We start from the raw sequence: 27752 nt of genomic DNA, 5'->3' as shown, positions 1-27752 counted from the left end.
GGGATCGTCGAAGAACGAGCAAGTACCGAGCGTCCGAGCGTACTACAGTTTAATTAATTTTTTTCCTTCGTGCGCTAGTCAGTCCTTTCCTTATCTGAAGTACTTCAGTCCGGCCACCAGCATAAACTTTTCGATAAAGAGCTCGGAATCGAGGACGGCGATATGCGCGGCGCGTCCGATCAGGGCGTTCGCCGTCGGCGGTAAAGCGTGATGTACGTCGTACCTAACGAGGCTGACCCCAGACGCCGACATCACGGGGTACAGGATGTTGTGGACCATTTCACGATACGCGGCACCTGAAAGAATTCGATTACAATCAAAATATTATCTGATTTCTAATCGATTTATTCGCTACTTTAATCAGAGAAGATCAATGAAACAGCTCTTGAAATCTTAGATATTTCACTTTACATTTGTAGCACGTATGGCACAAAGTTTAATTCTGTCGAATAAATGAATTGCATGAAAATAACATAAGACGTTTAAATATGATACCTTGATCCGTCGGATCTCGAACGGCAGCCTTGCAGAGTTCGATTCGAGCGGAATGCAAAGGTACGTATCGATCCTGAGCGCTGCCGCATAGCAAAACGTGTTTGAACTTTTGCAGATTACTCTTCTGGCTCAAACGAAACATGAAGGAACGTCTCACATCCGGCGAATCCTTCATGGCCAGTTGCAGCAATGATCCGGATTTCTTCCATTTCTGCATGAACCACATGCCTAGGCGTGTTAAGGAAAGAATTATGATTGACATCTATTTTCTGTGCTACATCGAGAAATGCTTATCATATATATATATAGGCTTACCCGCGTTCACCAAACCGCTCGTGTTATACAGAGTGCCTAAATGAGGTCCGCTCAAGCTGAGGAAGGTGTGCAGACGAGACAGAAGTGGGCGCAGCTGCGGCCGCGTCAGAGCGCTACGGATGATTATGGTCCCAAGAGAATGCCCGATGAAGCTCACCTTCGTCGGATTCAGACCCGACGATTCAATGTGATAGAGAATTTCGGCCACCAATCGGTCGGTCATCGTCTCAAAATCGGAGAAGGTGTCGCCCTTTCAAATGATATACATGACAATTCGATATATTTTTAATTATAATTTTTAAAATTATCAAAAAAAATTCAAGAATCTTCTGAATGAAAGAAAGAAAAAGAAGCTCAAAAATTTATATATAATTTATATATTTATTTATTTTTATTCACAAGAATAATTTTAACGAATAAAAATGCAGAGATAATTTCAAGAGTATCACATATATAAAACAAAAAAGAAAGTATAGCATTTTACAAAAAAAATATATAAATATTGAATAATTACAACGAGAAATAAAATGACAATTAATATTTTGATAAAAAAAATATGCGCACTGAACTCAAAAATGTAAAGCTAGTATTAAAAAGTATAAATATTCCTATACGAGTCTTCTAAAGATATTCTAATAATTTTTCAACTTTTGTATGTAATTTACCTGATTTCTCTCAGACATGAGAAAATCCAAATGCGACCCGGGCAGACCCAATTCCAAATACGTCTTGACGAGACGGAGATCGGCAGCGTTACCGTCCAGGCCATGGACGCATATGATGAGATGCGCACCCTCCGGCGAGAAGAGCCGATACTCGTCGCTGATGTGGAAGTACGGCAGAGTCGAGGCCAGGGTCGGATAATCACTAAGAGGCACATTCGATCTTAATGATTGAACCGACGACGAAGAGTTCAGGAAGTCACCGTATCCGAGGGAATGGGCACGTTTATGCAAACGCAATTGTGCTTCCTCGCGCTCTCTAGAGGGTAGTAAAGTAGACAGAGAAGAGAACTTAACTACAAACGGAAAAAGATACAGACGAAACGACGCGGAAGCAAAACGCAAAACAGCACCTAGTGGAAACAAAATCTCGAAAATCATCGCATTAAAGAATAATTCAATAAAAAAAAAAGATGAAAAAATTATTAAAGCGTAATCATGATTTACTAAGTCTGTATCAACAAGGCGTGATTTGTGTGAAATGGCTTTTAAAAATAAATATATATTATAAGATTTTTAGAATAATTGAGCCATTTTTCAAGCATGTTTCTAGTTTGATTAATCGAAAATAACAATATCAAACCATAGGTTAAACAACCTAAGCCTCATGGGTTGTTAGCACAGGGCGCGTTTTTCTAGAATTAAAGTAAAAATAAAGCAATGTCGTAAATACTAGGAAGCAATTCTAAGTGGGAGAGGACTGACACCATGCATAAGAATTCGACACACCTGTAAATTTTGCCCGAGAAGCTCATCTGTCGTTTGAACTCCTCCTTGCACTTTTTGAAGTTGATGAAATCGTCCTGTGTGGACTGCAGCAGCTCTTTACCCTCTTGATAACAGTCCAGGCAGATATCTCTGACGCCGTAGACGCTCTCCCGATCCCGGTTCCGTTGCGGGCTGCAGGGCGCCGTTTTGTTCTGCTTCGGGCTCCTGGTCTGCTTCACCGTCTCGTACACGTGGTAGAGTGGGTTGTCAATCGGCGCTGGCGGATCGCGAAACGCCTCGGGTGGCGGCGGCTCGTCCTGAAACATCTTCGGCGGGGGTAGTCGTACCTCCTCATACGAGTGTTCGTCCACGCTTTCCTTCGCGGCGACGTTAGGACGATCTTTGCGCGGCACGATCTTGGACAGCTTCTGCCGCAGCTGCTCGCTCGTGAGCTTGGCTTGATTGCGACGCTGTTCCGAGCTGGAGGTATCGCCGCTGCTAACCCAGCCGGAGCACTCGGACGTAAGGTTGCTCGAGCTCGAGCTCGGCGTGGGGCTGCTGGGTCTAGTGGACGGCGGACTCAGGAGATTGGGAATGACTGACAGATTGTTGCTCAAGTTGTCCTTGCTATCGCGTATCGGCATGCAGGGCAGAGAGACCGCGCTGCGTGGCACCACCACCTTGTTCTGGGCCACCGGTACGCTGGCACATCGCAGCCTTTTCGTGTTTGGCGGCAGCACCCCGGCGTTCATCGACGTATCCGACGGTGTCGTGCCGTTTGTCGTCGGCGCGTCCATGGGCGATTTTATAGGTTCCATCTGAACAGTAGAAAAATTATTAAAATATAAATAAAATATAAATAAAATTATGTTGTAAATATAATATATATTTTTGTATTACATTTTTTGAAATCTTACCTTCAGAATAATTTTATTATTGTTCTCTACTTCGAGAACATTTGTTGCAGGCGACGAAGGAGGATGACGGTATTTAGGTAACGGAGCGACAGCGGGATCCTGATACGCCGGTGGTGGCGGTGCCGGCTTCCTGTTTCTGTGACTGCATTTTCTATCACTTTTGCGACCACTTTCCTCCACCGGATGGTCCGTGTCTAGAATAGGTGCGGAATGCGGTCGCCTACTGTGCTTTTCTCTCCTTCTCTCGACACGAGACTCTCTCTTCGGTTCCGGCTTCGTGGCTATCACCTCGTAGATCGGCTCCTGAGTTGCCTCCGCGCCCTTTTCGCGTCGTTGCTTCTCCTCGTTGTAATTTTGACTTACGCCGTTGCGAGACGACTTGACTGATCGCTCAGCTCTCCTACGAGCCGGGCGATCCCGTCGAAAGTCGCAGTATTCGTTGCGCTCTACGTCGTCGACCAGCCGTTCCGTGCTCTTCGGCCTCTTCGGCTTGCCCGTCTCATCGCGTGTTTTCCCGCTGGTGCCATTTGTGCGATAGAAGAACGAATCCGTAGTCTTCGCGTAAAAATTCGATTGTTTGTTCAGAGGATCCGCCAAATGCGAATGGCTGCCAGTTAGCGCGCTGCCATTCATGGACTCTGGTATCTCTGGGCGGCTTCTATGCGTCATCGATGTCTTGCCGAGTGTGTGATATCTGCGTGTCTCAATACCATTCGTTTGACTGTACTTGCCGCCCGTCTGGTGTCCAGTCTTTCTGGAATTTCCTCGGTATGTGACTCTGTCCAACGTCGCCGTGTGCAATGGTTGAGGCTCCTGTAAGAAACTATCGCCGTTTACGTTCGCCTTGGCGGATAGAAAGCTGCTTTGGTCGGTTGTGGTCGTTGGTAACGGTTGGCGTGTTCCCAGGCGATGACTTCGCGGCTCCAGTCGCATTCTTCTGGTATCGAGGGAATGGTAATCTACACGAAGCACGGGAAAAAATAAATCAAACCATTATTATATAGAATTTTCATATATTAATTTTTTATCAACATTATTTTCGAAATCAATATATTTCTTAAAAAAATATTACATCGTACCTTCTGCTACGTTCGCCGATTTGCTTTCCAAACAATCGGGCAATCGACTGAGGTCCAGGGCGCCCACGCAAGTCGGCACTGTGAGATTCTGATCGCAAGACTTGGACGACGGTCGATAACCGGGCAGCTGCCCGCCGGGCGGCAACTCGGGAAACATCGCCGCCAGCAGCGAGGTAATAGAAGTGGAGTGATGGTCGGACTGTTGTTGGTGCTGCCGATTTGGCACTAGCATTTGCGTGGATTTTGCGCGAGGCAGAGGAATCACCGGCGTGGAGCCAAGGGAAGGATTCGGCGCGGAGCAGGCCTGCTGACCCGAGGGCGGGAAAAGGGTGTTACTGGACGGCACTGTCGATCTGGGCCTCCCTCTCGAAGGCACCGTCGCGGGCGGCGTGACATTGCGACCGCCGCCACGTTGCCCCCGCGGGAACAGCTGGGTCGACACGGACCTGGGCAAAGTCTTCGGCGACGTTCTGGGCTGCAGGGGTGCCGCCAACTCGGGACCCAGCTGATCGAGGGATTTACTATGCCTCGCTGGAAGCGTAGAAGGTGTCAGCATCAGACGGGCCTGGATCGACCCGATGTCCTGCGCCGCGCCTTCGCTCCTAGGCGACCAGATGCCTATGGAGCGCGATTCCAAGATCGCTGCTATTCCGCAGCTGCAATCGTCCATGCTGGGAACTGAGAAGAATATATAATTTTTAAATAATATTAAAAAATTATTGATTATTATATTATATTTGAAATTTAAAATAATAATATCTTTTAATATTAATTAAATACACACATTCAAGCTTTATTTAATGTGCAAATTTATTTTGTCATAATTTAAACACACTGGAATGATCTTAAGCCAATGTTCTGTAATAAAAAATCGCGATAAACTTACCGCTATTTCTGTGCCTCTGTTGCATGTCAGCGTACTGATCCTCGAAGATCAAAGGCAACGAGTGAAGATCGCCGTCCAGTTCCGGACAATGGACAGGTAATGGTGGCAAGGATGCGAGATAACGCGATCTCCGTGCAGCCTCGCTCACCGCTTGATAAGATTGATAATTCGCGTCGTAACAGCCTGCTGCTGACGTTCTCGGATTCTCTAGTACAAAGAAACCCTCCGCAAATCGCTTTACCTAAAAATTAATAATCACAATTGCGAATAAATAAGATATTATAAAAAAATGTAATTAAGTACATTATAAAAAGCAAGTTTTATTAAATCTAAAATTAAGATTTAATTAAAAAATGTTTTTATCGATATTTAATTTTAATTCTTTTATTTTTAATTGTTGTCATCTTAATATTTTGTAAATCTCCCTTTACTCTCAATTGATGATGAACCCGTGCTAAATGCTGATGAACCGCTTCTCGGCCGGAAAACGCTTCGAGAAAATGCTGCCAAAGGACGATATTTTGTGCGCAGAGTTGGGCTATATCGGCCTCCTCGGTGTCCATCAACTGCGAAAGATTATTTTTGAAAAATGTGTCGGCAAAAATTAATAACACAAAGAAGACTCACCTTCGTGATCTCTTTGTGCGTGTTCTGCGCGAGTTCGAGCGCCCTTTGTTGCCACGAGGGGAGAAGCCGCGCCAAATCGGACAAGTCGTTGAGCAGAGATTCCCTCGCGGCTAGAAGCAGCCTCGTAACCTCTTGCTGGACCAGTCTCGCGTGTTGTATCCTCGTCCCTGATCCAACGCACCTTGTGGTGGTCTCCTAAAATGAAACTTGGATTTATTAGACGAATGTTCGCTTGATGTATCGCCGATGAACGATTTCGAATAGACTCACAATGTTTCCAAAAGTTGTAGCGTTGTTGTCGCCGTTCGTCGCGGGTTGCTTAAACTGCAGCCAGGGTTTTCCGCCTCGCGGTGCGCTGCAATTGTAATTGACTAAATTGCAGAGTATATTTACAGATACGCAAGTAGTTCTTTTCTACAAATGTAATCAATCGCGCTTATTCAGAAAAACTCATTTATCACAAAATTTATTGCAAAAGGAACCATGTCATTCATTCAGGTATTTTTCATGCAAAAAAAAAAAGTACATTTGTATATTACATCGTTTATTAATTGCGTGATTTTTATAATCATAAAAAAGTTAACATAAATATAATACTATACCTACTGTATATTTTACAAATTAAAATACAAAGTTAGTTCAGGAATTCAAAAGTACAGGTAAGGGTAATAAATTGTGCGACTACTTGTGCGAGAAGTTTAGCCGGTTCTGAGCTTGTTTAAAATATCAAGAACTCACCAGCTCTGCACTACGTGCAGTATGCTCTTCCTACTTTCGTCGAAGTAAAAAGACGCGACCATAAAACAGAAAAAGGGGCTCTCGTGAGGGAAAACGTCAATTGTATATTACATCGAGCAGAGTATTCGGAAGATTACGAAAAGTAAGCGCGATACTGACTTGATGTAGGGCTGATGTAGTGCCACGAGACAGGCGTGGATCGTGATGGACACCGCGGCTAGATGAAAGTAATCGAAGAGCACCGGCAGGTGATAGTGAAGACCCTTCGTGGGTGTAAAATTTAGTTGCAGTGCCCTGAAAAAAAAATCGTCCGTCAAATTTGTTATCGATCACAGGCGGCTCTCAGTCGAAGTCTGTCATCGAATCTCGGACTTCGCACAATTTGCGGACAAATATCTAACAATATAAATGTTATAAATATATGTCTCCCATATAAAGTAAGTTATCAAAAATATTATACAAAAAATTGTTTTTGTTTTTTTTTTTAATGAATATATATCGTATAATTATCTACGTCTAGCGTTACAAAATAATAAAAGCAATCGAACTTAATTTATTTTGTCTTTTTTAATTTCAAATTTGCCATTATTTATTGTTTTCTTAATAATTATTCGCAGATTCAGAAAAGATCGCGAACAAGAGATAAAAATTGCGCGGCTGATTGCTCAGATTGTTCGTGGTCCACCCTTTGCGTGTCTCCGCTATCAGCGAAGAAGAATAGGCGAGGGGGAGGTGGATAGGATAATTTATGCCGACGCCCGTGTTAGATGGCAAGACGCTCACCTCGAGGACACGCAAGCCATGTTGCCCGGCTGCGTCGGCTCGCTGAACCATAGCTCGACACCTAGATTGAAGTGGGTGCGCGACAGGGCCTCCTCGATCTTGTGACTGTGTACGAGCACGTGCGCTCGGAAAAGTACGGAAGTGCCGAGTGTCACCTCCTCGTTCCTGTACAGAATCTGAAAGCGCTTACTCGTACCCGGCGCCTCCAGGGAATCTGCAACACGAATTCGCGTCAAGTTTGTCCGTCAAGTTTCTCGTCTCGAGAATACGATCGATACACGATCGATCGGAATAAATGGCGTAAATACTTTTGCGTGATGCGACTAAGAACTTTGAAGGATGCGGGACATAGAATCGCGATGCTCTTTCGCGTAAGAAATAAAAATGTCAAAGCTGTTATAAAATACCCGAGACAAAAAAATTGCTTTTAATATATAAAATTAAAATATATACTATACATATAAAAAATAATATGTATAAATTTTGAAATAAAAGAATTTGATATTCTATTATTATATTAAGGCTAAATATAGCGATGATATATACGAATGAATACAACGTGCGAAAGGAAATTACCGTCCATATGACAAGAATTTGTGTGGATTTTTCTTATCAAAATATACTTACGGTTTCGCGGTTGATTGACCTCCACCTTAACTGGCAGCTTTGGCGATACTCTGAGAGCAGTTCGAATCTGATAATACCTGTAAAGCAAATAGATTCGTTTCCATAGACAACCTTTTGCACAATCGCGATCGCGAGATATTTCTCGACGATACGCCGTCAGATACGAGCGTTTAATCTTACCCGCGTTGGAAGAGGTCAACATTGTAGAATTTGCAGAGCTCGAGAGAAAACTCGAGGGTGGCCTGTAGATCGCTCATCTCGATCCTCGCGATGGAAGGAACCACCCCCGTCCCGCGCTGCGTCTGATACCACTAATCGCACGAGGACCAATCTTGCTCAACGCGATGAATTGCGAGCGCAAAATCTTTAGGATCTTGCCGAATCTTTCGGCTCGCTCTTCCCATTCTGAGGAGAGATTTCAGCGCCAGAGATCCTCTGCAATAATATACGAATTCTCGGTAAGCGATACAATTTATAGTAGAAGATTAGCAATTAAAAAATATATATAAATATAATATTAATATAATTTTATATAAATATAAATATAATTTTATATATAAAATATATATATAAAATTTGCATGTAGAAAATATATTTTAAAAGTAATGAGATTTTATACATATATATATATATATATATATATATATATATATATATATATATATATAAAATAAAATTATATCGTTGCTAACTAAAATTATGTATCTTTAAAGAGATATTAATGCGATAAAAATAATTTGAAATAAAATTGCGATTTCAAGTCATATTAATATTTCAACTTTCTGTCATTTTAATATTAATATGAAGTGGTCGCAAAATGTTGGACAGTTCTTCATTGTCGAGGACAATGCGGACGGTGCTTTTCATATTTCAAGATATACGCCGGGAACAGTAAAGGCCATAACCATCTCGTTAAAGTTTCATCGTTACACCTTATACGATATCTGACGTTTTGCGACGATAAAAACAGAAGCGTGCGTTCTAAGTTTGCTGTAAATAAATCGGCGTATTATCCATTTTAAAGCCGTGGCCAAATTTAGTTGGGGGATAAACTTAGCCACTTGGCTAATTAAAATTTCTAAACAAGACATAGATAATTAATTATAACGAGAGATTCTGTTTATATAACGATAAATACTTATAAAAGAACAACGGCCGGATGTTCGAAGATATGCTTGATAATGCATAGGATGTAGCAAGGATTTAAATAAACTTTTCTTTTTGCATGTACGAATCGATATACCGAAGGCCGGCTTGTGTTGTAGCTCTACAGCTTTGACGTTATACGTGATGTTCGTAATCATGGAAAGTATTTCACGGCGATCTGCGTTTCACTGTCAAGGACGGTCAGAAGCATGCACGCGAGTGCAATTATCCTCCATTCAACTCCCTACTTCGTCAAGTTTTCCCAGCCAGAAATATAATATATAGTTGATGTGACGAATTAACGTCGAAAAACAAATGTATTCAAGTTAAACTTGTGACCGCAAAGCGATATCAAAATGATCAAAATTGTTGAATCTTTGACTATTCCAGATAGCAAGCGCGCCTCATTGTGACGTTAAATTTTGATCTCTCACTGACTTCCATTGACGACTAACTGATGTCTTTCGCTTTTACGGATTAAATTTTGTATGATACATATTTATATAATAATAAAATACATGTACTTTTTTTTCCGATTGATTCCACAATTCCTATTTTGTAATAGAAATTTTCGGCTTTTTATCAGCAATTTTATTTTGTGTTTGTCAAAATGGTTTATATTTTATTGCAAATATCGTAGTTTTTTGTTCTATTTTAACATTTTTGCTAAAATGTCAACTTCAAGTTTGCTAACGCTTTGGCGATTAAACAAAATTTAAAATGTCTCACATTGTTTTCATATAATATTGCGACTATATATTTTTTATATATGTAGTTGTCGCTCTATTGACTACGCTTACCCGCTTTTATCGAACGGGCGCTTTTATTATTTTGTTTTTCGCTCAATATAAAAATACGCTGCAGTTTATTGCCTTTGATACTGAGCATGATAAGAAAAACTATGTATTAAAAACTGATATAGTTATATATGATTTACACGAAAACATTTAAAATATAATTATATGACATACATGATTAATCTGTTTTAATTTAAATCAATCAGTTGTTAAGAAAAATGCTAATAGCAATATTTTATTTTTGCATGAGATCTCTATAGATAAACAAAGACGCACTGTTGACAGAATAATCCTCGATAAACCCGATCGATTCTGACAGAGATTCGTATAATCTGTTCCATTATGAACATCACATACTCTTTATCAATATGGATTATACATGAGCGATTGTTTCAACGCGACACGGGAAGCTCTGGGATTACGCTTAGGGGAAAAGTTTCTTAATTTATGCTCGTCGATATTTTCAAGGCCAATATATTTTCTCGGCAGCGCACGACGATGCTCACGATGCCGGAAAACGCTTCTTGGCGAACGCACTCCACTGCCAAGGCTGTGTTCAAAGGCTGCGTAAGCTCGACCGCCTCTTTCCGTCGCTTTTAAAATAAGAAGATGGGCGACACCCTCTTGAAGCGTGTCGACACTAGCTCTTTTTGCAGCCCTCTTTTTACACGGGGAAAAAAAGAGTGACATAGATCCGCATTTGTTTGTATATAAATAAATACTTGAAAAATTGAGAGCTTCCTTTACAAACTTCTTTACTTTCTGGATAAGCAATTTCATATTAAAATTTGCAAATGTCATTAATAAAAATAGGATTTTTATTTAATATTTAATATTTAATCGTTTGGATGTTGAAATCATTTTCAACAAGATTACACTATCGCGTCAATATAAATGTATATTCTCAGACTTTCGTGTAGCCGATTTTAATAAGCGCGATTAATATCACGATCTTCCTCATTGCCAAGGCCGCTCGAAGGCCGGCATAGTCCGGAAGCCGGCTTTTCCAGAGCGTTTATCCACCCTGTGCAAAGATCAACGACCCAGTTTCGGGTCGCTAAGATAATTCGCGCAGTAAATGACGACAGCTCATTATCTGTAGCCGAGAATTATAATTTATAAATATAGTATTGGAGTTATACTTTAGAAAGTCAGAAATAAATTTTCGGGTTTTTGTGTCAATTTTGCTAAAAATAGATTCTAATAAAAACTGTAAGCTACTGGTTTGAATAGTTAACCGTACAAGAAAGCAAAAAAAAATATAGCCTGAGAAATATCAGCCGCCATGCTGAAAAGTTTGTTATTCCTTTTCCTATAAACCGCAGAAGTCCGTAGATTATTTCCGTAGTTCTAGCAAAGTCCGCGCAATAATTTAAAGGGACGGATTTTCCTTAAATCGGGTGACATGCCCGGGAGAAAAAGGGAGAAATGAACGCGCCGGCTGCTGCTAGCAGGCAGCTGTGCTCTGCCACTTTTAACTTGGTCCTCCGTAATCCGGTTACGTGTACATGTGTGTAACCGATGAGAAATAACCGGACGACATTGAGCATTCCGCGGATGTTTCTGAATTCTTTCTATTCTCAGCGATGTCTACCTTTGAACATTGCTGCGAAAAAGCAACATTGAGCAATTAAACTTAACAATATGTGTATATCGCATAGAATGCATCTCGATATGTTTCTTTAAACATTTGTAAAAAAAATATTGTTTTGTATAGCAATTATATTTATATTTTTCTCTTGCACACTTATCATTATTATCTTTCTCAGTTTTTGTTCTTTTAAACAATTATTATATTTGAAAAATAAAATATTTTATTATTTTGCATATATATATATATATATATATATATATATATATATATATATATATATTTTATTTTTATAATATGGATGTTATTTCATTTATATAATTTATTTTCTTACTATAAATTTAATAAACTAAAAAAAGATATATTAAAAAATAACATACACACACCACACGCACACACGCACACACACACACACACACATACACATATGTGTTTTTTTTCTGTGTGGTGTTTTATAAATTTTAATAAAATACATTTTTAATTTATTTCTATAATACAATCTTTTTGCTTTTGAATTATACTATAAGAAAAAGCTACTGCTGCATTTTTTTATAAAAAAAAATTCTCATATTTCATGTTATTAACATTATATTCTGATATTTTTCGCACGAAATATTTTACTAAAGAGCAATATCTCGTTCGTTATGTAAGTTTCAAGTATGAGTGGTGCTGTCTCATTAATGAGTTTTAAAGTCATGTATTTTATTTGATTTATACACAAACCGTCATAATTCTTTAAGCGGCATATTGCAGAGGCATATTAATAAACCTCTGAAATTATAGTTATTCATTTTTTATATATATTTGGTTTTTATTTTTACTCTTTATTTAAAATTATTTAAAAGAACAATAGATGTATACTTAAATGCATGCTTTATTTTTACAAAATAAATTTTAACAAATTTAAAATATTATCCAATTACATTATAAACTACTATTAATATTAAAAAAATATATAATAGTCACTGGAGAGAGTACCTTTATATATTAAAAATAATATCAATAACAACTAAAATGTGAAAAAAGTGCAAAAAAATGACTGAGAATTTTGATTAGACATTAATAAAAATTGAAATAACTATGCAACTCTTGAATAAATCATTGCAATCAAACTAATTTAAATAATTATATAATAACAGGAATGTAGGCTCAAAGTATTAACAATTAAGTGGAGAAAACTGACAATAAGAGGCAAGATGCAAATATTGCGCAAACTTATTATTGTTAAATTTTATTAACAAATGTGCATATGTACGTTTTAGACCGTTTTTCGGTCCATCTTGAATATGGAAGATAACATTAAAATTTTAAAGCCTGACATATACAATATTTATTGTTACAGTCAAATTTCAAATTAAAATTAATAATCAGAAAGGAAGAACTCACTGAAACCTGCGTAGAGTCTGTATAAATTAGTGAATTCATTATATTATAAACCACCGACGAATATGCGTGTGGCGATGACATTTGGACGTTATTCATTAATTTGTACAGACTCTACGCGAATTTTAATGAACCTTCCTTTCTGATTATTAATTTTAATTTGAAATTTTACTGTAACAAGTATTGTACATGTCAGCTTTAAATTTCAACGTAATTTTTATATATTTATTCATGTTAAAAATGTACCAAAAAACCGTGCAAAACATACATTTTTAATGCACATTTGTTAATAAAATTTAATAATAATAAGTTCGCACACTAATACTCGCGCTTTCGCTCTTATCTGTTTCCATTTAATATTAAATAATTTCATTTTAGAGGAATTGTATAACACAAAATGAAATATAAAAAAATACTTTAAAAGAATTGAGAAATAATACACAAATTTTCGTATGCGTCATAATTAATCGAACTCGATCAAACCTACAATTCGAATTATTCGTATATTCTCGACTTATAACTTATAACGAAATAAAATCATGTACCGAGCGCATTTCGGTCGCACGAGGGTTAATCACGCGCACTCTCGCTTCGTGTGTATCGCCAGTGATATTTCTAGCCCTGAGGCCGACGCACCGTGGCCCAGTTTAACACCTGTAGGCGATGCCTACATCGACCGATGCGTATTTACGTACACGGGCGAAGACACAACGACGTTGCACAAAAACGTGAGAAAGAGATAGAGATAATAGGTTTGCATGTATAAAAGTCGCGGGAGGAAGCGACTCGGATTTTTAAAATCCCCAGCTTATCGTATTTTCTGTTGCTTCCGCAGTGGGGTTCAAACGGGGTGTAATTCCATTATCATTTCATTGGTGTTTATTTTTTTTTGTCCGGTATATTAAATCTCCGTTAAATATATTTGTTATTTACTTTATTTAAATCTTTACGATTAAAATGATTGATAGTGTGTTACCCTGTACAAGTTATAAGAAATGAAACGATTTTTGTTGATATTTTATATTAAAAAAAAAAAAAAAAGAATTCCAATCTTAACAAAGAATCTGTTACTGAAGTAAGGATATTTTATATTTTTCTCATAATCTCTTTCTTGAATAATAAATAAAATTTTTTTTTCTAAATTAATTTGCTTAGATAAATCAGAGAGAGAGAGAGAGAGAGAGAGAGAGAGAGAGAAATTGCAAATATTTTTTGTATACTTGATACTTTGCTGGTGAGAGCTTAAACTACTGTGAGAGCTTAATTTTCCTCTTCGTACGTACATAACTTTGCTTTTGAATTTAACCGAGTATATAACTTATAATTCAATTTAGTCGCGAGTTTGAATTCTTCTCGCAAAGTTACTTATTTTTTGAACGAGAGGACGAAAAACGGCGAAACTATGCGAAAATAAAGACATACAATATCCATAACAAAACAAAAATCTCTCATTGCCAGTCGCATGTTAACATTAATTATTAATTGTGTAATATTTTGCCGGAGCAATCTTCTTCCTATAAAATTGATTTTCTTCCCGATAGACTTTGTAGGTTAAATTAAATATACTATAAATATATCTCGACGAGCATTATTTCTCTTGTATACCAAAGGTTCTTTCTAACAACCGCGTAAGAAACATAAGAAATTATGAATTTTTCTTTTCACAGGAAGCAGAAAGATAATGTACAAGTCGAACATAAAAAAAATATTTTGCAACTTTTAATTCAATATAAATCGGAAAATCTTCATCTTCAAAGCGCGTATTCTAAAAAAAAAAAAAAAACAGTAATTTAAAAAAAATTACTGTGTCGTGAAAAATACGCTCACAGCGCAGAAGTCCATCTCTTACATAGTCGTCTTTACTTTCTTTCATTCCTATTCATTTTTAGAATTCTACAGATAACTACAAATCCACTCCGTCAACAACTTTTCACTAGATGAGTATCAAAGCAGCTTTTTCTGCAATGTGTAATCATCGGGACGCCATCGCGACCTTGTAGAGAACGTAAATAGCAACACATAATTAAGCAGTTTATTTTAAAACAGACATAAAATAGAATTTGAGGTACAAAATGTGTTATAACATAACGTACGTAACTGTATCAATTTTTTTGTAATATTATAACTAGAAATATGCATATTATAATTACATCTACAAAAAATTTAATATATTAAATAAAACACATTTAATATTTATTACGCTAAATGAGATAAAAGTTGAAAAATCTTTTAAATTTGATTTATTAGAGGATCATCTTTTTAGGAAGATATTCATCTAAAAATTAAAAATTGAAAAAAATAAACATTCATTTCAATATCTTTCTTATCATAATTTCCAACAATGCCTTCTCGAAGATTCACAATCATCTGTAAGATAATCGTTCTTTCTATTCCGCAAGATGGTTGAGAAAATTAAATAATCTCACTTGTGAATGATTAAGAGATCTTGAAACTCCATCAGGTATTTATTTAACCGATTATCGTCCGATAATAATTAGTTAAATAAAATCGCGTGCGCGGTCGTCGAGTGAAAAGGCCGGAAGCGTGAATCATTCGGCATCGTCCCTTTGAACAGTGATAGAGGAAACAGGTTTTAACGAGGAAGATTGAAATTTCATATCGATTAGCGCATCGTTTCGCGACGAATTTCCATACCGAACCCTTCCCGGGTCGTCTACCCATCGACCGACCGACGCCCCTTTGGTCAGACAGGCACATCCGTTTCTACATCGCGACTTTATGTAATCACGCATTTCATCCCTCTAAAATATATATCATAATTTGTGAGTGTAAATACATATGTAAAATACCACATTATTTTTTAATAATAAAGAAAGCTTAAATTATTTTCAAAAATATATGTTTTCTGACGAGAAGACTTGAAAGATGACGAGGAATTTGACGAAAAATCTATAAAATAATTTAAAATTTTTATATGTTATACATACATTCATATCTATATATTACATATTATATAATATAATATATATTCAAATTTATATCTATTTGTTCACATTTTATTTATTCAGAAATTTGTGAAACACTTTTATCTGTCGCAACTTCCCTTCGTTCTGCATGCGATCGATCGCCTCGGTTACGAGGCGCATGGGACTGGATCGTAAAAACGAAACCGGGAGATTCGCCGAGTTTCGTGACTTTGCAGAAAATGGGAAATTAATCATTTTGTCGCGGCAAGGTAGATCGAACGAGAACCTCGATCGTGCTCCGGTTTGCGTGCCTTTTCCTACGCGCGACGCCTCTCAATCTCTCCCACGTCTTTGACCCTTTCCCTCGGTCGTTTCCCTCGGAGCGCTTAACCCCCGACCTTTTTCGGTTCGGTCGCTCGTATTTAGTCGGCCCATGTACGTTCTTGTATTATTAAATTCTGTTTCCCAATAGGTTCATGCTTTTCGGGGAAAGCGAATTCGAAGCCAGGCTTCGAAAGTTCAAAGCAAAAGGTGAATGAGTAATTTTAATTTTCCGACGGCTCTTATTATAAATGAAATTGGAATTTAGAGCCTGTCCTATACAATGCTAGAGTTTTCCACACAGCTTCCCTAACTTCTCTATTCCCGAGATTACATACAGACGCGAGAGTAATCTTGCATGAATAATATCGCATGCCATTTACGTAAATCATTTCTCAGCCAAAGTCATTTTTATTTCCACCACTTACCATTCAATAATTATTCATGATTCGCTATATATAACTTATGCAAAAGTGAATAATATTATTGAAATAATTATCACTCTTTATATATAATAAGTAATATTATTTAAATACTAATTATTACGCACAATATATATTTATATAATATATTTCTTATATAATTCAAGCTTATAAAAATATTTAAAAATAATAATAAATTAATAATTAAAAAGGGCTCAAATAATAAATATCAATAAATAAAAGAGACAAAAAGGCCAGTTGGTGCCCGGGCGCAGTATTTAATGCGTATTAAATGTGTTATTTATTTAAAGGCCAAAACGTTTGGAATGTTTTTATCTTTTTAGACTATATTTTGACATCACGTTTTTTAAATAAACACATTTTAATACGCATTAAACACTACGTCCGAGCTCCAATTGGCCTTTTTGTCTCTTTTATTTATTGATATAAAAATATTCTCTCACAACATATACATATACATATACATATATACAAATGGGATGATTTATTATTTAAGCAAAATTATATCTAATCCTTCAAAAGCGCGATGTTCGCGTATTTTTATTCGGAAACGCCGATATTTATACCTCTCGGATTGAAATAACTTCGAAGAACAGTTCTACAAAGACACGAAAGCAAGCCTATATAGTCATGTCGATGAATTTTTTATTAGTTCCTCGCGCTCCGCTCTTAAAATAGCGTCACTATCCCGCTAGATTTGTGTCCCCCATGCACCCGCTTTTAAGATATTAAATCGTAGTCTATCGCTCTTCTCCCGACGAATCCGCGTGATCTTAGATTGTAGGCCTCAAGAAGTGGCAAAGAAATTTCGTATAAATGGAAATTTCTTCCTGCGACAGGGATATTCACATTTTCCCTTTGACCCTCGTCCCCTTTCGACGAAAGACCTGGATATTTGATGGAGCTTCTTGCCCATGGCGTATAAGCGTTGCAAATTTAAAGATTGACTCGGATTGCATCGACAGGATCAATAAGTGAGCGCAAGAAAGTATGCGACGGATATCTTTGAGTTTTTATTGTCCTTTCTCTTCGTAAATTTATGAAATTATCGTGATGACTTTTAGAAATGAAATTAATATAAAAATACAACGCGAGAGCCATCGTCGCTAATGCAAAAATTTTCATACAATATTCATCCTTTGTTACTGCATACAAAGAGAAAGAGATTAATTTATTACGGAATTTATTTGTTACGCATACAAGAGAAAGCGCAGCGTAGATAAGCATAACACAAATCATTCCTTTAAAAGCTTTCAACTCTGTAAAAATGTTCAAGAATTGCTTGAACAGATACAGCACGTAAAAATGTTTTATCAAAAGAGAAATTAAAATATTTTAAATATGGGCTGCCAAAAAAGTTTACAGTAAAAAAAGATACCTGATATAAGAACCGCGGCGGAAAGGGGCATTAACCCTAAAAAAAAAAAAAAAGCGATCTTCTCTGAATCTTTCCTCAATGACCCACGTCCTCGCTCGCGGGTGCCGCGCGTCAGTATTTGGGCAGACGTCTAGACGGTTTCTATCCGTCGCCTAATCGAAAGACTACTTCTTATCTTCGAGATACACAGCGTATCCCGCAACACCAGATCGAACCTTTCTCGAAGTAATCTCGCGAATCGTCGCTCAGCTTCCTGCGCTCGAACAGCATCGGCTTATTGCGGCAATAAATATCGCACGAGAAGCTCGTAATCCGCCGGGGAAAAAGAGCTGCAACGAGGCTAACCACCGATCGTCGACGATTTACTCGACACTCATGAATTCAATTTGCCAGGCTTTTTATGGACTCCTTCTTCAAACACCAAAGATTGCACAGTGCGAGTATATATAAACTAAATATTTTATTATATCAAATAATAAAACAATAATGATTAATTCTAAATATCATTAAGTTCCTAATTCTATTTGATCGCAGGATTATTTAATAAAAGAAAATTATATTTTATTGATTATATTTAAAAGAGAGAAGAGAGATTTTATATATATATATATATATATATATATATATATATATATATATATATACAAAAGACATATGAAGAAAAACAATGTAAGATATATTCTCTGTTCAGAGAAACAAAATATACAAAGTTCTACCTAAAAAAAGATATAAACAATGAAATAACTGCTGCCATAAAATTTTTATCACTGCTACGTGTTCGTGTTTTTATTTGAGACTAAAACACGATACAATTATAACTGAAATAAATAAAGTGATGATAAAATTGTATCGTATTTATTTATTTTTATATAAAAGATGATATTAATAACTCGGTCGAAATATTTTCAGTCTATGAATTAACGAAATATTGATCGACGCGAAAAATGATTACACGCGATAAGATAAGAGGAAAACATATGTGAAGTCAGCGTCGAGTTTCCTGTACAAAGCATCTTATTCGATTCCTATCGCAAAAACATTGTTATCCAATGTAATGTAAATTGAAGATGCAAATTGACGGCGGCACGGCTCGTTCATGAAACATCGACGTCGTACCGTATTCGTAATGCAAAAACCCTCTCATTTGCATCTCAGATTTACATTAGTGTTTGCTGTAAACGTGACTCTACCGTATATAAAAAAATGCAATATCGTAAAAAGGAATTTAGTAACAATCACATCGTCTCTGCGTGTTCGCGGAAAAAAAATGTGAACTCCTGTCGAGTTAGCGCGATAAAGCGTTAAATCCATTTACCTGGTAGCGCTGGAGAAGAGATTTTATTATCGCGTAGTCCTCCGGTGAAATACAGCCTCGGTCAAAAATCGCTTTAATCAATGGCAGGCTAAGCCAATTATAAAGTTCTTAAATTAAAAAGCGCAATAATTTTTTTTTTTTTTACTTCATATTATGATAATTCTAAAATATATATATTAATAAAATGTTTCTCAAAAGTTTTCTTTTAATTTGCGAGAAGATTATAATGAATGTGTATTTGACTTATCACTAATAAATATCAATAAAATTAATATAATAGATATAATATCAATAAAATAAAAATTCATAATTTTTATTTTACGTATAAATAAATAAATATATTTTTTTCCTATTAAATCAATGATATACGCAAAATTCGAAAAAGACATTTTCTTATCAAGATGGTGCATAAATGGACGGTATATAAAATCTTTAGTAAATGAAAGTAGTGTGTGTACTTTGTCAATCGACTAGCTCAAAGTATTCTTCTTTTTTTTTTCATTTTGTCCTAGTCGCTCGAAGGATGATGCTCTTTTAACGCTCCTCTCGTTTCTCGGGACGAGAATTTCGCATCCCTCTAGCGAGCGGTTAAATGCGCGCAAATTGTCAGCAGAGAAATCTCCGGCGACATCGTTATTAGAGGTGATCATTTTGATATTGTAAGTATAATCTATAAAATGTTCTACGGCATTAAACGAGAGTTTCCTATTTTTATTATTTTTAATAAAATTTATTTTGTTTGTTAGCAGTTTTTTTTAAATATTATGATTATGAATATATATATATATATATTTGAAAAAAACTGCCGATGCTTTAAGCGCGTAAAAAAAATTTACTTTCAACAATTTTAAAATATACGTATAATATGTATGTACGTAACATTGATGATGATTGTATAATTTTAATCTGAAGAAAAATCAATTTTTTATATAAACATAAGACACCGTAACTCTAGCTATAAAAAAACTGCTCAAAAAATCTTATGAAACGTATTATCCAGTTTAGGATCTATCTAAACACCGCGCATATAAATACACGCTCCTACATACACATACATCCTATATCTCCGCACGTGTTTTCTCCTCGAGCCGATAAACCGCTGGTTCAACAACCACGCGAGCGTGCTCGAGAAGTTTCAACCCCTGAGATGATAAAGCGGCCTTTATTGCGGCGACCAGAGGTATAAGCATACGCGCGTGCATCTAATCCTTTTCTTTCTGGTCGACCAGGTCGCGTATCGAGAATTTCCGATAACGATCAGGGTGCGTTTCGTGCACGCATGGCGCTTTTTTTTCATAGATCCTTGCGACCGGCGAGACGATAAAGGACGGCGATAACTTTCCCCGTGGCCTTCCGGCGTCCGATGACTAATCTCGCAAACTCGTTTTAATAATCAAGGCCATAATTTCTAAATTTGTATCGCACGTGAGGCTCGTAAATTACCAGGCGAGACGTTGTACAGCGTGTTTTAGGCTCTTCCAAAATTTTTCCAATTATAATCCAAAGTTAAAAAGTTTTTTCTTTATGAAAAATATTGAAACGCATCGATTTTTTAATTCCATGTGCTTCGCGATTAAAATTTTGAAATGTTCAAATGGTATTGCTCATTTAAACTCAACAAGATTTAATTTGATTCCGATATTTAATATATTATCAAGATATTTTTTAGATATATACGAGTATGTAATATCAATGAATTGTAACGAATAATAATTCGGAAATATCAATCCTAAACATGTGTCTTTAAGAATTAAAATTAAAAATAAAAATTTAAAATGAAAATTTTAGGACATCTTGTACAAATTAGCGCATTAAAGAGATAGTCGAGAAGATTCTTCTCCCGTTCTTTCCATCGTCTTGCACCCCGATCTCATTTTGAGACAAAATTGTTCTGCCCGAGCCAAACTCCGTGCAATTCGTTCACTAATCACCGCGATGGATCGAGCCAAGAATCAACATCGTGGCCCGAATAACTCTTAACCGCATTGTCACTAATAATTCCCCGGAATGATTCTCGAACAAATCGTGGATTATCTCGATCTGCCCCGGCACATCACGATATTATCGAAAATACGTTGATAATAAGAGATGTAACACAGTTTCGTTTATTTGTTTGTGATTTCCACGACTGTAAACATAAATCAATATAAAGTAAAGGAAAAGAAAGAGTGAAGAAAAATAAATTACCTTAGCTATAACAATTTTATTTAATGAGAGAGTCCATCTATTATTCATCAGTAGAATCAAGTCAATTCGATCTTTAGAATTCATTACGCAAAGTGTTCCAATCGTAAATAATTGCCATGTTATTTATGCAATAAAATGATTCATCGTTTATTACTTAATAGTACAAACAATGGATTATGAAATTCTTGGTATTATGAAGATCTGACGTAACATGAATAAAAGTATACTACATATATATAGTAGAGCTTCCAATTGCTGCTGCCTGTTTTATATATATTTTATATATATCTTGCATTTTCTCATATTCTTTTGAGAGCGCGTACATATACGTTGGTTCAATGACCATCTTGATCAAAAAATTGAAAATGACACAACCACACAGCCTTTTCTCTCTTCGAGATAAGGTTTTAGGTCGGATAAAGCACTCCGACTGATTGATGTTAAGACCGGAAGTAGGGCGAGACAACAAGAGGCCCACACAGGAAAGTTATAATTCACGGAAGCGTGGAAATAAAATGGCGAAGCAACCAAGAAATATGTTTTTGGCGACAATACGAGAACACGTTGGCACCAGTACCTGTCAAGAAAAAAAAAAAAGAATGTTTGGCGAAGAAAAAATTTTTTAAGCATTAAGAATGCATACCAACAGGCTACAAACTTTGATTTCAATTTTAATTACGTTTTACTGGACTAATTTTTAAAAATGATTTCTTACTTATAATGTTTAAATGTTACTACTTTTCTTGTTAAAAATGATCAAAAATTTTCAGAGTTTTTTAGCTTAAAGTAAGTAACATCTTTTCAAATTCTTTATCTTTTTAAAATTTTGAAAGTTCTAATTAGCAAAATATTTAAAATATTAAATATTATATACATTTTATAATAAATAATAATCTTTCGTTCTCTTTAAAATTCAATATTAACAAGGAGACAAAAAAAGTTATCAGTGTAATAAAAATCAAAATCTTTAATAACAGTTGACGTAAACAGCTTACGTGCCAAGTGTAAAATAAAGCGAATTGATCAGAGATTCCTTCAAATCCGTATAATTTTCGGCCTCTCTTAAACACTGGCAATTTTTCATTCGTATTTTTCATTTCCCGTCGCGAGATCTCGTGGCAACTACAGTACTCTTCGCGTTTTCTCATGCACGAGCCACCATTATCGGCATTCTGTTTAGGTATTCCGCCGCATGCAGCTTTTTTGCCGGAAAAATCTGAAGCGGCAGGGTGGATCAAAGGGAGAGAGATAGAGAGAGAGAGAAATAGCGACTGTTTCCATTGGGATACCCGAGCTGTCTGTGCATGATCCCTCAAATACTGCTCCATATCGTTTGACCTTTTCTGAAAACGATCGCGCCTGAGAAATGTCAGGGTACAACCACTATTATTCCGCCGGCTATGAACTTTCGGCCGTACATCCGTTACGTTATTGAAGTCATCGAACTGCGCGGCGCGGCACGTTCGTGGGAGGATTGGAGGAGAGGCGAGATGGAATTTTCCTATGGATCGCTTCCGTGCCCTTTATCTCGCCCGCGCTTCCGCTAATCGAATACGACTCCACTATAGCCGGACAGTAGTATAATCGATAATGGAACGGTACACACCGGTACCCTCCCCGGAATATTGCGGTCGGAGACGCGAAGTAAAAGCGCGCTTTGGGCGGAACACAATTTAATAATAGCCAATTGATTTTAGATTCATTCATCTCTACGAAAACTGATTTTCCGAGTAGTCGAGGTTTATTGAATTATCAATTAGATACGATATTATGAATAGGGGAATGAATTGAACATGTGTCAACTCCTTTCAACTTTTCCCAATCTCGTTTCAAGAAATATTTCCTACTGATGTTCTGTATGTCATTGCGCTATTTTATTTCCAATTAGATGTCTAAAAATTTAAAAAAGTTCATTACAAAAAAAAAAAATTAAGTAAAGACAACTCTTTACTGTGATATAATTGTACTGTATACGCACATCGAATGTATTATGTCGCGTGTGCGCCGACAAATTTTTTTGCTGACATTACAGAATATTTATGGGGGTCGAACTTCCGATAAAGTTAACGCTACATTAGCGCATGGTATGATCCATGTTGTTGTGCGTAACTAAATATACCCCCCACGCATATTGGAGAATAGCATTAAATGTGTATAAAGATTGCAAAGGTAAATCCTACCGGTCAAGTTACAACTCATCAACGTGAATCCTTTTACCCGATAATTTTAGTAATTGTCCTACAATTCAATAATTATTACGTATTTTTTTCTTATAATCAAATATAGAAAATTGTTTTGTTGAATTTGCAGATAGTAGATAATATTTGAAATAATCCTGTAATATATGTGAGAGATTGTAATTATTTATTAAAATCAATAAAATTATATATTAATATATATTAATATATATATATATATATATATAATACATAATATTAATCAATATTTATATTAATTAATATTATTAATATTAATTAATATTAATATTAATATTAATTAATATTATTAATATTAATTAATATTGTTATATATAAAATATATAAGAATAATAATAATATAATTAAAAAATTCCCAATATATAATTCGTGATTCAAATTTTTTAAATGATAAGCAATAATAAAATATATATCTATTCGATGTATACATACGATCTCGTTGAAATAAAAAGTTTGCAAGCTAAAACATTTGGTTTATACGGCAATATTCGTGATTCCATTTATGACGTTTAAAAACGCCCTCGTAAGCGCACAAGTATATATACGCTACTTATTACTTCGCAGAGTACTTAGAATAGCGCGACTAATCCTTTCGAGTGTGATAGTGGCACGCACGCGACAAGGGGGATTGACGAGCGACGAATCGCATAATCGATCTTCTTACTTTACCGCGACGATGCTTATCAAAAGGTAATCGTAACCTTGCTAAATTATTGAAGACCGTAGTCCATGGGCGATACCGCAAGATATGTATACGTTTCCGACTCATCAGACTATAAAAAATCGATGTGTTAAAAATCGTAGCGGCGAGTCTAGATTCGTTAATGGCAGATATGAAGTGCAAAAAAAAAGATAATATTAATAAAAAGCAAAGAAGAGAAAAATAATTGGAATAATATAGGCATTGCTCTCGTTTTAAATTCCTTGAAGTTTAGTATAATCAATGTTTAAAAAAATACTTTATTGCCAGAAAAAAACGTATATTGTTATACATATTTGAATTATCAGACATAATTATAATTCAGATTCGCATAGTCATTTTTATTTTTTTATCTTTTTATCGTTTTATTCGACGATTAAAGGCAATAATGGAAGTATCGGATTTGTAGCGCGAATGAGATCTTCTCCGTTTTGAAACAATGATATGAAATATAAACGTAATGTCGTTGAAAATTAAGGCGCATTAGAAAAGTTCACTAAATTGCTGCGTTTAAATGAATTGAAATTTTCCAACGTACACGCATGTATATACAGGAAGCTAGATAGTAGCTGGTCTTCCTCTATAACGGTATGAGAGGATAAACGTTGACTCGCGAGAGGGGGATTAAAAGCCGTGACTCATCAGAATACGATGACGTAATTAGCGTGCGACCTCTCTTTGTCGCGATTCTAAAAGTTAAAGGTAGAAAAGATGAGAACGGAACAATAGTGATTAAGCGATTAATCGGGGCTAGTGCATATATTGAGATGAAGAGGAGGAGGAAAATGATGGGACAGAGGTAGATAGAAGATTCTCGAGCAGTCGACGAGCCTCGAGTACTATTCCTGGTATTCGCATACGGGTACTCGTGGCGTACAACGATGATGAAAGGGATGAAGGAGGGCATGGAGAGAGCAAAGGGCGCGTGCATATGTCGCACACAATACTCTTCATTCTTCATTGTTAGCGCGGAGATCTCCTGAGGAAGAAACCTCACGCACCGGTGATTCCGGTTTACCAAAGTTAAAGTAAGGCGAGGACAAAATACAAGGGAGAGAAAGACAAAAAGAGAAAAAAGATGGGAAGGAACGGGATTGTGGATGGATGGCAGAGAATCGGGAGCGAGAGAAAAATCGCGAGGGAAACGGTAGATAAAGTAATATCCCTATGTATATATATATATATATATATATATATATATATATATATATATATTATATAGTGATTCTCCTCTCTTCATCCTCTTCCCCTCTCTCCTCTGACTGTACCGAGGGTGCTCATCGAAGCAGCGTCCCCTCGTCCCAATTACCGTGCCCAGCGTGCATCGTCTCCCATCCACGCTCGTAATTTGCGTTCGACCTCTATTTCCTCGCCTGTACGAGGCTGCGTGCGTTTTCTTTTTTTATCACCTGAATAATGTATCGCCGATTGTCCGGAAAATGTAAACAGTGAAATAATATTCAAGAGAAAATTTCTTGTGTTAAGGAAGACTTCGTTAACATAAATATCGTAATCGTAAATATATAACATTCTTCGTAGATAAATATTATATTGCTGCAAGCCTGAAAAGAACGTCTGTTTTGTGTACGCAACAATACATCTTTGACACAAACTTATCCTAATATATACAGGGTGGAGGAAGAGCATGAATTGAGAAAGCGAAGAAAAGGATACTATAAGATGTGATTACCTACAAATCACGGATGAAGGTAGATAGCGAGAGGCTGACATCGGCTGCAGGATCGAGGACCGACGAGCATCCTTCCGGTCACTTTTGTCCTGCCCTTTCTGCCTTTGTCTCCTTGCTACGCAGAGCACCCCGGACTTCTGGCGACGTCCCGCAAAACCTGGGCGATCTCCCGTGGTCGCCGCCGTTCCGGCAACACCCACTTTCTCCCCTGGCCTCGTAACCTCGAGGACCACTTTCCTTCCCTCTCGCAGGGAATGTTACTCCGAGCAACAGTACTCCGCCGTCGTCTTCCTCGTCTTCGTCGTCACCACCACAACCACTTCCACCATCAACCGCCGCCGCCACCACCGCCGTCGCCGTCGCCGCCGTCGCTGCCACAGTCACAACAAGCAACTACGGCAGTAGTAGCAGACGCTCGATGTACTACTGTCAGACAGTTCGCAACCCCCCCCCGACGTGTCACGTGAGCTCTTCGTACGCTCTCTCCCTCTTTTCCTCTTCCGCCCTACTATCGCCCCTCTTTCCCCATTGGGGAAGCGGGAGCTATCGACTCACCCCCGTTAACAATTAATCGTAGCTCGCCGCCGCGCCGGAGTCTCTCGCCGAGTGACAGGGCTCGTCGCGTTCTTCTCGCGCGTGTCCTCACATCGCGTCTCGTGCGCGCGCGACAACGGAGCGGATGAAACGGAATGGAGGAACGTGAAGGTGCGCACGTTCGCTCCACCGCGGCCGTCGCAGTGGCCGGTGTGGCTGCGCCGCACGGTAACCCTCGCTACTTCGCCAGCCGAAACCACCAGCCTCCCTCCACCATCGCTCCCTACTCACCTACCTACCCTTCTTCTCACCCCGCCGACCCGTTGCTGACTTGACTGGTCGCCGACTGTCCTAGAGAGAGCGTAATACGCGTGACCGTGGCACGCGCGTGTCCCGGCATGCGCCCTCGACACGCGCCGCATTTCAAGCCGCGCACGGGGTTGCGAGCAGCCTTGGCGTCATCTGGGATTGCACGTGGACACTAAGCTAAGGGGGATGATCGCTAAAAATCTCTTCTTCTTTTTTTTCATTATCTCACTATGCAAATTCATGATCTTTTTCCGCGTGCGAAGAGATCATTGTTGATCTAAAAAATTGTTGAATATATTAATTATTTGTTTCTAAACTTTATATATATTAAGCTCAATTTTTTTTTTTTTTTTTACTAAAGAGAATTCGAAATTTTGCATAACTGAGAAAAGTGGTGTAAAATTATGCACATATATTGCATATGTAATTAAGTTAATAGAAGGCAATAAAATAATGTAAATATTAATTATTGTGATAAATAAATCCGTAGAATTACAAATTTCTTATATTAAAAAGATTTCTTAATAAAAATTTTCGTTTTAAAATACCGATAATGCAGTTACTTTTATTTTAGTTTACTATTATTATTAAAAAATATCAAAAACCTGTATGTAGCTTTTATATCTCCTCATGATATGATTAGCATCGTTTAATAATATAGAACAAATTTAACCATTAGAATTAAATAAATACATAAATTACATCAATATATCTCTTGTGTGACAAACAATAATATAACAACGAGTATCATATAAATTTTGAAACATTCATTATATTAAAGAGTGATACAATAAAAAAAAAATATTATTTTATTTTAATGGTAATAAGATAAAAACATATTACGTTAATTATTTCGCCTGATCGCGTCGCGCCAGTTTGAATTGAAATCAAATGACACTCCGATAAGATGCATGTACA

General features: G+C 37.0%; 1 protein-coding gene across 3 annotated transcripts; it reads right to left on the bottom strand.

The window, feature by feature from the left end:
• Nucleotides 1-86: 86 nt before the first annotated feature.
• LOC126848769 (uncharacterized) lies at nucleotides 87-27165 on the bottom strand. Of its 3 annotated transcripts, none has more exons than XM_050589947.1 (17): nucleotides 25992-27165; nucleotides 8078-8332; nucleotides 7898-7974; nucleotides 7271-7484; nucleotides 6647-6781; nucleotides 6488-6517; nucleotides 6020-6104; nucleotides 5750-5944; nucleotides 5554-5688; nucleotides 5123-5363; nucleotides 4237-4914; nucleotides 3158-4116; nucleotides 2262-3058; nucleotides 1476-1791; nucleotides 811-1060; nucleotides 496-723; nucleotides 87-296 (listed from the first exon to the last, which is right to left on the bottom strand). In XM_050589947.1, the coding sequence occupies exons 2-17, from the start codon at nucleotides 8152-8154 to the stop codon at nucleotides 91-93; spliced, it is 4623 nt and encodes a 1540-aa protein (XP_050445904.1). In that variant the 5' UTR covers nucleotides 8155-8332; nucleotides 25992-27165; the 3' UTR covers nucleotides 87-90. The 3 variants fall into 3 exon arrangements, with proteins under 3 accessions (XP_050445904.1, XP_050445906.1, XP_050445905.1); XM_050589949.1 differs by having other exon boundaries at nucleotides 1476-1677; XM_050589948.1 differs by lacking the exon at nucleotides 6488-6517.
• Nucleotides 27166-27752: the final 587 nt, after the last annotated feature.

This window comes from Cataglyphis hispanica, chromosome 4 (assembly GCF_021464435.1).
Source record: "Cataglyphis hispanica isolate Lineage 1 chromosome 4, ULB_Chis1_1.0, whole genome shotgun sequence".
NCBI lineage: Eukaryota > Metazoa > Arthropoda > Insecta > Hymenoptera > Formicidae > Cataglyphis > Cataglyphis hispanica.
Note: the sequence above shows the minus strand (reverse complement) of the source record. Positions and strands in the feature narration are given on the sequence as shown.